An 11,773-nucleotide genomic window follows, 5' to 3' on the forward strand; every position below is an offset into this window, starting at 1 on the left:
TATTAAAAGGGCTGTAAAGCCAACAAGGATTCAGGCCTACAGCTCAGATAGAAATAATATATGAACAGTGTCAAGTCCAAATATTACACAACCGTTTAGTGGGATGGACTTCCTGCTCATTCACAAATGAGCACGCACACACACCCAAACTGGACCCTGGAAAGAACACAACCCTAAATTAACTAAAGCCATCAAATATATACTCGTTGTTCACATCATCTACATATTCCTAGATAATTAATGCACAACATGAATGGTTAAGTGAGCAAGACCACCATCCATAAAAATGTTAACATTTATTGCTGTTTCTGAATACCCCATTGAAAGCAAAAGCATTCAGAGTATACACAGAAATTGTACAATTATATATGGTTTCACAAAGGCAGTGAGAACACATACTGTATTACAATCTACAAAAAAATCTACTTTACAGAAATTTAAAATTCTAAATATCAAAAAGTACAGCTGCAGAAACAAGTGTAGAACTGGAACCAGAAAACTGCTCTGGATATCGGTTGGTGAAACAACATGGTGACATCACAATACAAAGAAAGCATCTGATCTTTGTACTTACAGCTGGTTTTTGGAAACTACAACTGGCAGACGAAACTAAACGAAAAACAAATATACGTCAAAATAACTCATTGAAATTGAAATGATCATAAATTATGTTGGTTTTATGCATCCGAAATATCATTTTACAAAGGACGCCTCTACAAGGTAGACCGTCATAGTACTGTTCAGTAGGATTGGTAGTGTATCATTGTGGGGTGGGTCAAACAGGACAGGGGAGGGGGGATCTCACATCTCTGGTGGAACACACGTTGGTTAGTTAGGTGCCATAGTTTAGGTCAGGAACAGATTTGCTGGTTTTTTAGCTTACATGAAATTCTTAAATAATGACGATCTGATGCAGCTCTGTTCTGACCCTGGCAGTGTGCTACACTACGGTTAAAGACTACCAATCCTGTAATAATGTCAAAATGGCTGGAGTGAGTGGCATTAAAGAACCAGACCACCACAGAACTCAAACAACCCCAGTGAAAGAGACAAAAACAAAAATACAGCTGTTGAAACCAACCCCTTTTAAGGGAAACTTAAAAGCAAACTTAAAAACAGAAGAGAGGAAGATCAATAAAATATTCCAGTTAAAAAGAAGGAAAAGAAAAACTTTTTTGGATGCCCACATCAGTGCCAGGTAGCCATTTTGGAGGAGTGTCCAAAAGCGTAACGAGGCGTTCTTCTTGTGTTTGAGGTGCTGTCCTCGTTCCCAGTGTCAGTCAAGCTGGAGTCAAGGACAAGCTGGTTTATGGTCACACATGGCTGCAAAGGGAGGGGGAGGCTCTCAGTCTAGTCCTGCTCCATAGGCTCCTCGGTGTTCCCAGTGTTTAAGATGGCACTTCCCATATCGCCCTCTGTAGGAGGTTCAGTTGTACTGCTGGAGGGAGTGAGACCTAAATCTTCACTGGCCGCTTCTGCTCTCTCCTCTATGCTACAGCTGCTATCACTGCTGCTACTGCTGCTGCTGATAACTGGGTCACTGTTGCTCTCCTCACTGTCTCTGCTGGTCTCGGGGCTTTCCAGGTCACCTGTGGGTGCCTGCTGCTCTGTCTGATCCATGTCGCTGCCCTCGTCCTCGGAGCCACACGGCACTTCCCTCTCGGCCTGCTCGGCTTCCTGGCCCGAGTCTGCACATGCATCGGCCGCTGTGCTGCTAGTTGGTTCTGTAAAGAAAAGTGAAAAATAGCAGAGGAAAAACTAAATCAAAAGTAGTTTCAGAGGGGGAGGGATGTACGCAATCCAACATTACACTGGGGAATACAGTATGAAGATATTTACAGAAAGAAAATTATATATTCTTGAGAATTCACTCTCACCTCCTATAATGCGTCTGTATATTTTCTGCATTATAATAAATGAAATGTTACCTTTTGTATCAGTAAATGAACTTTTTATGTGATTTACATCATTTAAAACTACCCTTTCGTGGCTACAAATAAGCCCTTTTTACATTACTTAACCATCTTTTCAGATCTTGCACTACGAGTACACATGGAGAGGTATTGGTAGGCCACTCTGGTCTAAACTACTTAATGTGAGAACCACAGCCACCACATTGTCATTGCAGTAAAAGGTACTGACAGCATCTTCAGGTATCAGCAGACCTGGCCTTTTAAGCCTGGATTATATTGTGCTGAGACACAGCTGGAGACCCAACGGCCAAGTAGTCATTCGTATTATACTTGTTTGATATCCGCTTGAAGTCCGATGCCTGGATTGTAATGCAAGTTCACCAAAAACAAAAAAAACAAACATAAAACAACAGGCACAGAGACGTCTGCATGAATCCTTTTGCTAACTGTGTAATGATGAAATTTACACCAGTGGAACTCGCAGACTTGCGGGCGCAGAATAATCCTGCTTCATCGTTAACAAATCCAGCACCACTCGGCCCTCAGCTCAGCTGTCCCTCTCTTCTGCCAGCTGCCCAAATTATGACTGACCTATGGTAACACACACTGTGCATCAAATTATATGGTATTCATAGGACATGGGGTCAGTTTTATTTTCAACTCTATGCCTTAGTTAACTAGTTAAGCTGCAGCTTACATCAATGACTTGATGTATTGTATGTAGTGACAATTTATGAAACTGGACTGGAAACTGGTTACAATCTATATCAATTCCTCAGCCATGATGTTGAATACTGGGCAGAAAAGTCACAGCACCCCCCCTCCTTCTCCTCCTTGTGTAGCCTGCTCTGATTATTTGGTCTGAGAGCATTTTTACCTTAATAAGACAAAGAAATGTTTCACATCAGTAGTGTGGATGTAACTCACTCATTTAAATGACACAAAAAACAAAAAAAAATTGTGAGGATATAGACATGGAGTAATTTCTAATATGCATCTTTGAACTTGTTTGGTTGACCAAGTTGTCACAAGTGAAGGTGCTGCTGAGAAGGACAGTGACAACATGAAATGCACGGTTGAAGGAGTGGAAAAACCCTGCGTATTTGCAACTTACCAAACAGTTTCCAAAAATGTTCAAACAGATGAATGACTAGTTAACTTCATAAATATTTCCCACAACCACAGCGTGGAAACAACAGTGGTTACTACTTTAACAGAGGAAGTTACACTGAACTGCATGCAGTCACACTTTACACAGAAAGTACTGGTTGAACTGTTCAACAACCAACTAGAGACACCGAAACATGTGTTTGTGAAAAGTACCCATGAAAATCTAAAAGCCACAAGTTGTCCCTTTATTCAGATAAAAAAAAAAAAGTGTCAAGTACCAGATGTTCACACCTTACGTGTTATAGTTATACATGTTAGAGTTACAGTCAACTCTGACTTTGATGTTTCATGTTGGCGGTGTAAAGTCAGAGCAAGCATGTCATTTTACACAAAGTTTCAAGAATAAGAAAGTGAATAGTCTCCCTTTTCTTTTTTAACATAAAAACAATTACTTTTTAACCAAAATAGTGACAAGTTGTTTTGCCGTACCATGACTTGTTCTCCAGGTTCCCTATGGTGAAGTTCTAAAGCATGTTTTTGAACAAGGAAAACTATCAGAAAGCATCTGAGCTGTTTCTTTTTTTAAACTCGGTAATCTGATTGTTAACTGGGGTTGGTTTAGTGTGCTAGAACCCTGAACAGCCAATACAGCAAGCACATTTGCACGATTGCTTGTATTTTTCATTATCTACGTTTGTAGAGTCAGCTCGACTTTGTAGCCTCAAACTGCTCAGTACTAAATTTATTGCCTTAACGTCTACAACCAATGAACAAACAGCACTGAAGAACACCTACCTTGGTCATCAGTGGCAGCAGCACTGCTAGAGGCTTCATCCTCCTTATATGCAACCTTCTCTTCTTCCTCTTCTTGGACCATGGCTTCTGCTTCTTTTGAGTGGCAGGTGGCATGTGAAGGCCTCAATGCATCCACCCCATGCTCCTCCTCTTCATCCTCCTCCTCATCTTCTTCCTCTTCATCCTTGCTGAACTTAAGTCTCTTCACCTCTTGCTGTTCAGCTTCCATGTCCTCTTCTGTTTCATCGTGTTTGTTCTTTACTGAGCTTCCCAGGGATCCGCCTGATGCCGAAACCTCACTAACAATGAAATAAGAAACCAGAGATACACATGTGAGACCAGCAGCTTTGATTGCGCTCGACAGGGTGTGCTCCTGGTGTGTTAAGAATTCAGACATACCCTGAATCTTTGTTGCCATCTGGGTCCGTGTCAGTGTCTTTGTTGTCTGTGCTGTCTGGCAGACCATTAGCTGTTAGTGAGCTGGCCAGAGAAACTTTCGGTCTGTTCAGTGGTCGTGGAGTTCCTGGACCATTCACTTTCCTGTCAAAAAAGCAAACCAAAACAAATAAATAAATGAAAATACATATTTATTTTTTTTAAATCAGGTCAATAATCTGTCCTCAACACAACCTCTCTGTAAATGCGGATGTGTTTCCAGGAGGCATTACTCCATTCATTCTATTCACAGCACTGCATCCATTTTTCCTGCAAAAGCATGAAAGAGAAAAAAAATATTAACGCATTAATAAAACCCTCTGCATGTACAGTGAATGCAGATAAATATTCTATAAAACTCTAAACTTGAACACATCACTTACTCTGAGGTTGGATGGACACAGCTTACCACCATTACATTCTAGAGGGAAATAAAAATTTCTAAGTTAATCACAGACGTTATTAGTTGAAAATACGTAACTTTTCTGTTCACGTCTTACCTTTTCCACGCCCCGAAGAAACTTATCTGTTCCTGTATAGTTCCTCTTAGGTTCTGTAAGTAGCTCACACAGGCGCTGGATCGTGAACGGGATTCTAAAAATGGAAGCAGAGGAACAGATTCACCATACAGTGACCAGAACAAGTGTCCTTCAGAAGGTCTGTGAATCTATTTTATGTGGTTTGTGAGTGGGAAGTCACCAGTTATAAAAAATCAACAGGGAAGGACAGATAATATTGAGAAACACTGTTCTAATAGTTCTAATAGTCTCCCTTAAAGAAATGAGATGCAACTCAGTGTCATTGATATACCCCAAAATCACAACAACAGTCACCTCAAAGTGCTTCATACTGTAAGGCAAAGACCCTACACTAATACAGAGAAAACCCCAGCAATCAGGCAACCCCTTACGAGCAAGTTTTATGGCAACAGTGGGAAGGAAAAGCTCCCTTTAAACAGGAAGAAACCTGTGGCAGAACCAGGCTAAGGGAGGGTCCAGTTGAGCAACCAGTTGAGGAAGATATGAAGAGAAACAAACTTAGTTGGGTGCAACACTAGTTGAATCAAGTTTTGAACAATCTTTAATCTCTGCTAATTTAATCTAGTTTTACAGCATGGTTTTTCATCTAGAACTGGTGTTATGTGGTCTAGATGGTGCTGAAGGGTTGGAGGTGGGCTAAATCCCAACTCTGAAAGTAGGTTATAAATAGTAGCTAGGTTCTTTTAACTATAGGTTTAACAGCAAAATTGTGCAAATAACTGAACTAGTTGCTTAGTACACTCATTTATTTAAAGCTGCCAACCAAAAATTTACTTGAAATGTATCTAAAAGTGATGAATATAAGTACTGTTGACACAAATTATGCAAAATTCTGAAAGAAAGTGCAAACTGACTGGCCTGAAAAGACTTGGGCAATAGGAAATGCTTTTCCAACGAGCAAAAAAAAAAAGAAAGAAAGAAAAAGTGTATATGTGCACATATAACACACAGGGTAACCTTGCTTGGCTTCTCCATTGATAAGCCAAGCAGTAGTTCTTAAACCCCAAAACACGCTGCGCCAAAAACTGGTCCGCCCGAAGGATCGGGTCCCCCGACACAAACAGAGTAACATAGTGTACGCTGTTAAGTGCCAGGAGGATTGCCAGGATTTATACATCGGGGAAACCAAACAACCTCTAGCGAAGCGGATGGCACAACACAGAAGAGCTACCTCATCAGGCCAGGACTCTGCAGTCTATTTACACCTACAGGCCAGTGGACACTCTTTCAATGATGAGGATGTACACATCCTGGACAGGGAAGAACGCTGGTTTGAGCGCGGAGTCAAGGAGGCCATTTACGTGAAGAGGGAAAGACCATCTCTGAATCGAGGAGGGGGCCTAAGGTTACATCTTTCGCCATCTTACAACGCTGTGATTGCAGCCATTCCCCAACTCTCTGTGAATGGTACTCATGGCCATTGATCAGTGTTCTTTGATCAGTGGGTTTTGGTCAGTGATTGTTGATCAATGGTCATGGGAATTTGCATAATTATGATTAAGGAACTGACCTCACAGCCCATTGTTCCTTCAGTGGGCTGGTTTCAGTCATTATGCAAATGTACTGTTTATAAGGTTTGGGGAAACCTGCAGTCAGCTGAGACTGAAGAAGTCACTTGGATGAGTGACGAAACGTTTCTCCCACAAAACGCTACGTCCAGATGAACAGATTCAACTTTTGGAGATTTACTTTCCTGGATGATTGAGAATGCATCAAGACGTTCTCCATTGATACCACTGCTGACTCACATGTTCCACTTCAGCTCAGTACCCACCCATTGTATCCCTTCACAATCTTCAGAATTCTCTCCTTCATATCTTCAAATGGAACTGACTCCACATTGGGATTTGCAGGACCTCTTTGCTCAGGTGCTGAGGCTCTGAAGTCATCCATCACTTTCTCCAATTTAAACAGAAAGTAGCTCTTAAATTGAGACCATTGAACCCTAAAGGAAATACAGTGAATAATTAGAAACAGGTCAACACACTGGCAGAAGACATGTTAGAAGCTTAAACCAAGTTAAAGAAAATTCAGCATTTCCATCACTGTGACAATTAGCACATAAAATAGGAACTGCAATGTTGTTAAAGTTAACAGACCTATGCTATACAAAAGAAATGGACCCTTCCACTGTATTTTTACAGTCTGAAATCTACCCCACACTTTTGTATTTTTGCGCTTATCTAATGACGCCAGGTAATGTCAGGTACCACAAATCATTTTAGAAATCAAATGCAATATAAAAAAGGTCAAATAAACAATTAAAAAAATTCCTTATTGATTATTATTATTGATTATTCTGTGAAAAGAGTAATTTTATCTTAGCCTTAAAAACATGTCACTGAATGTGTGTTTACGTGTGTAGTAAAATTTTGCTAGGGTTAGGTCTGTCTGCAAAAAGGATGGCATTAGGCAAACACTGTGGCTGATGTATTGTACTAACCATAAAATGTTTGAAAGTTAGATACCCCAAAACATCTTTAGCTGGACACCAAAACTACAACCACACACTAACTGGCTGCTTCAAATCCCTGCAGAGGGCCCTGGACATCTGACACCTCCCTTTGAAAAAGCTCTTACAACACTTACAAAAAGAAAGCTAGTGGTCATTTTGTGTACACCTCTTGTCATTTGCCACCGTTTCTTCCTGCTGGCTTGAGGGGCTGCTGTCTGCACCGGCATGTGGAATTGTGGAATTTCTGCTAGCTAGGTCAATGCTGACCCACCACAAACTCCTCACTTTCTATCCCCAAAATACAGGTGAATACCCATCACATGTCTTTGTCAGTACCTTAAACTTTTCTCATTATCTTCACAATATTTTAATAATTGTTCTGTTTACCATTTCCTTTTTAATCACCCAGCCCCATGCGTTTATTTGGCCCCTTTTCTTTAATCTTATGCCTTATTTAAGGCATAAGATTAAAGAAAAGATTAATTGAAGTAATTAACTTACTTCAATTTCAACAGTACTTACTACAGGATACTGCAGTAAGAAGCCCTTATGATTTTAAATGATCCCATTATACAAATACATGTTAACTAATATAACAGCAAATTAAAATTACTTCTAGTCATGAAAGCTTTGAGCCACACATACTTTAGGCTGTTATCTCAAGTCCAATAAGTCTATAAAATGTCATCATACAGGGCCTATTTAAAATGATAACACCTGTATTTGTGTGTGTGAGTGAGAGAGTGTGTGTGTGTGTGTGTGTGTGTGTGTGTATGAGTGAGAGAGAGAGCAAAGGGATCAAATAAATAGGTCTGTAGTTTTCACCTACATGGTATCTCCAGTTTTGGCGATATGGCATAGAAACTGTTCCAGTAGAGGAGATGGCTCCTTCTTGCCTTTCTTGTCAAAATCTGTTAAAATAAAAGAAATTAAAAAAAACAAAAAAAAAAAAAAAAACAAAAACCTGGGTGTCTTAACATGACCATTTAACTAGTGGAGGTGCACAGGCTTTGATTTACCTCAGCTTTCCCAACAGTTTTGATTACTCTGCCAATAAACCTGGGTATTTTGTTTACTTTCAGCTATAATCTACTCTAGCCGACACATAAAATGCTGGTAGCAGATCCCCGAGGAGTCACCCTGTCTCGTTAAAGTTATCTATTTACATAACCAGTGTTGCTAATTCGCTGGCTAGCCTAAGTTTAGCATGTTAAGTTAGCCAGAAGACCATAGCCGGCAAATAACTGTACAAAAAGCCGGTGACAGTCGTCATATACTTAATACATATCTGTGAGAACATTATCAATTATTGAGGGCAAATACATAAGAACTTTACAATAAAGCCAAAGGAATAAGTTGTATTTTCTCGTCGTTCTTTCATGACTAAACCATTTCCGTGAAACCGCTTATAATGCTAGCCTTAGCTAACGCTAGCCTCGAGTATCAGCTAGCTAGCGCCATTAGCGTGAGAGATACAATCCGATCATTTGTTATAAAAGAGTAATCTGGGCCGGACGCAAATATCGTGTGGTCTCAGCCGATGAAAGAACAAGAGGAATAAACTGAGTATAACCTCTGAGAGCCTCTTGAAGCGAATCAATTTCCATCACGTCGTTGCCCTCTGTCAGTCTTGTAGATGTAAAAAAGCAGACTGGCTAGCTGCGGCTGCTAAGCTACAACCTCACAGACAGGCAAAGAGGAGGAAGCATTTTAATATGGCGCCGTGAGGTCACTGCCTGTTCGCTGAAACACACGGGGGGAGAGAAGCACTCAACTTATGAATGGATGTGGATTTACACAAACAGACGGAGAAAACGGGACAATGTTTTAAGGGGCGACATTCTGTTAACACAATATCGACTTAAAACAAAATTTTTACCAAAATAAATTAATCTTAAACATAAAAAAGTATATTTGAAAAATGTAAACGAAACTAGTCATTTAAATGTATTAATCAGCACAAGTTTTGGATTTATGCTATGCAATATAATGCATGTGCATTTCTTTTTAAACGTAAAAATATGCATGCATCTATTTTCTTCATGTAACATTATGATATACACATATAGATGTGCGAAATTCAAGCTCAGCTGTATAATTTTCAATAACAAGTGAATCAGAATGATTTCTATAAAAGTACATTGAATATAAAAAGATGCTGCATGTGTAATATGGATACATTAAGATGCTATGCACAGATACAATCTGGGACTGAGAGGCACTCATCACCATTTGCATACAGACAATATTTACTAAAATATTTTTCTGAATCATTAGTTATGATACCCTACAATTTAAAATGTCTATTCTAAATATAGATTTTGTATCTTAAGTTAAATTTAGACTAAATTTAGGAGGGGTGTCAAATTTAGGTTTACCCACTGGGAAGCTGTGAACACATAAAGGACCAGATGTGTATATGTGTGTTTGACAGCTTACATTCTTTAATTAACACCATCCCTGCCAATAACAGTATATCCCAGCAATATGTTTTGCATATTCTGGGAAGTCTTGGATGATTACTGATTCATAAGTCACTGGAAGGTTTGAAACAATACTCTGACTGGGAAATGTCCATGATTTAAGAAATCCTTGATAATATTGTTTATTGTCTCATATATTCCTACATCCAATTGGTCTATGCAGACAATGGCCTCTGTGAATAATTTTCAACATATTGCTTACTATTATATGATTTATTCAAGAATACCAGTTACCATTTACAAAGTATGGGAGGTAAAGAAATATATCCTCATGTAAAAGCAAAATAATCAATCCTTATTTATTTATTTATTTATTTATTTACATATTTGTTAAGGGCCCAGACATGGCATCTCAAATCTTAAGAGAAACTGCCATCAAAATATACTGACATCAGATAATTACTGATCTAGTTGAAACAAATCTTCAGTAACCACTGTCTGTACTCTCTCTGTCACTGTTTAAAGAATATAGTTCATCCCCTTTATTGTTTCAAACATATTAAAACACAATTGAATATTATACAGTCATGGTGAAAACAAACACACAAAAAAGCAACAACAAACATTTGTATTAGCGCATAATTAAAAATATCTGGTCTTTAATAGGTCTTAAAATTAGATGAACAGCAACACATGACATATTATTATATCGTGTTATTAACAAAAATTAGGCCAAAATGTAGAAGCACTGTATAAAAACTAAGTACACCCTTACTGCTTTCACAGGAATTAAGAGGGTAACTAGTGGCCAGGTGCTGCTAATGAAATCCATTTGATCATTGATCATCAGCAACAGTGAGAACCTATAAATGTTTTGGCAGTTTGCTGGTCTGAGATCAGCAATGTTCTTATAGTAGCAATTGGTGCTATCCATCAGTCTTGGAAGGGTTTTGGGGCTATTTACAAATAATTGTAAGAAAGATTGTTTACGAGTGGAAAACATTCATTACAGCTACCAGTCTTCCACTGAGTGCACAGCCCAGCAAATTCACCCCAAAGACAGAATGTGCAATGCTTAGAGGAAGTTAAAAAAAACAAGCTGTATCTCTACAGGCCTCAGTTAGCATGTTAAATACTACCTGCTCTACCTCCTGACTGTAGCTCAGGAGGTAGAGCAGGTCACCTACAGATCGGAAGGTTGGTGGTTCGATCCTTGGCTCTTCCAGTCTGCATATCAAGTATCCTTGGGCAAGATACTAAGCCCAAGTTGCTCTCCGATGCATTCATCGGAGTGTGAATGTAGTTAGAAAGCACTAAGTACAGAGAATGGGTGTGACTGGGTGAATGTGGCATGTTGTATACATGCCACTTTGAGTACTCTGGGAGAGTAGAAAGGTGCTATATAAGAACCAGTCCATTTACCATTTAAAGCTCATTGCAGTACAATTAGAAAAAGACACGTGTTTAGTTTTTTTCTAATTGTACTGCAGTGAGCTTGTTTGGAACGCTTGGCAGGAGAAAGTCTCTTCTCCATAAAAAAAAAAAAAACCCCAAAGAAAAGCAAGGCAGCACAGCTTATGTTTGGAACATTGTATCTGAACAAACTATAAGACTTCTGGAACACTGTCTCTTAGACAGACGAGACCAAAGTGGAGATGTTTGTTTTGTTGTCCAAGTCATTGAGCAGACTGTTAACTCCTCTGCATACCAAAGTACTACAGAATCAAGACCATCTCCAACAACTAAAGCTTAGCCCAAACTGGATCCTGGAACAGGATAAGAGAATGGCTAAAAGAGAAAAAGAATCAATGTGTTTTAATGTCAAGTCAAAGTCAAAGTCCAGACCTGAAACGTACTGAAATTAACAGAAGTGTGTAAACCTCAATGAACTGAAGCAACACTGTAATGAAAACTGGGCCATAGGTCCTCCACAACGACGTCGGAGTCGCACAGGAAGTTATTACTGCTAAATTTGGTTGTAGGAGACACTGAAGTGCAGGGTGCATTCAATTTTTCACACATGGCTTCTGCATTTTGGCTTCATTTTTGTAAAATAAACAACACAGGGTGATATGTCACATGTTCCTGTCCTCATTTTAAGAC

At 39.2% G+C, this 11,773-nt stretch overlaps 1 protein-coding gene across 1 annotated transcript; it reads right to left on the reverse strand.

The window, feature by feature from the left end:
• Positions 1 to 277: 277 nt before the first annotated feature.
• On the reverse strand, positions 278 to 8,970 carry ppp4r2b (protein phosphatase 4, regulatory subunit 2b). The gene is made up of 9 exons (XM_031748483.2): positions 8,821 to 8,970; positions 8,077 to 8,158; positions 6,567 to 6,737; positions 4,754 to 4,847; positions 4,637 to 4,674; positions 4,449 to 4,523; positions 4,218 to 4,358; positions 3,819 to 4,117; positions 278 to 1,724 (listed from the first exon to the last, which is right to left on the reverse strand). Exons 1-9 carry the CDS (start codon positions 8,852 to 8,854, stop codon positions 1,351 to 1,353), a joined length of 1,308 nt encoding a protein of 435 aa, XP_031604343.1. The 5' UTR covers positions 8,855 to 8,970; the 3' UTR covers positions 278 to 1,350.
• Positions 8,971 to 11,773: the final 2,803 nt, after the last annotated feature.

The sequence above is a fragment of the Oreochromis aureus genome, linkage group 5 (genome assembly GCF_013358895.1).
Source record: "Oreochromis aureus strain Israel breed Guangdong linkage group 5, ZZ_aureus, whole genome shotgun sequence".
NCBI lineage: Eukaryota > Metazoa > Chordata > Actinopteri > Cichliformes > Cichlidae > Oreochromis > Oreochromis aureus.

Coding starts and splice junctions, on each gene's coding strand:
- ppp4r2b (XM_031748483.2), bottom strand. CDS start 8,854: ATGGAAATTGATTCGCTTCAAGAGGCTCTCAGAG. Junction 8,159..8,820: donor GCTTCAAGAGGCTCTCAGAG/GTTATACTCAGT, acceptor TTATTTTAACAG/ATTTTGACAAGAAAGGCAAG. Junction 4,524..4,636: donor TGTGTCCATCCAACCTCAGA/GTAAGTGATGTG, acceptor ATGCTTTTGCAG/GAAAAATGGATGCAGTGCTG.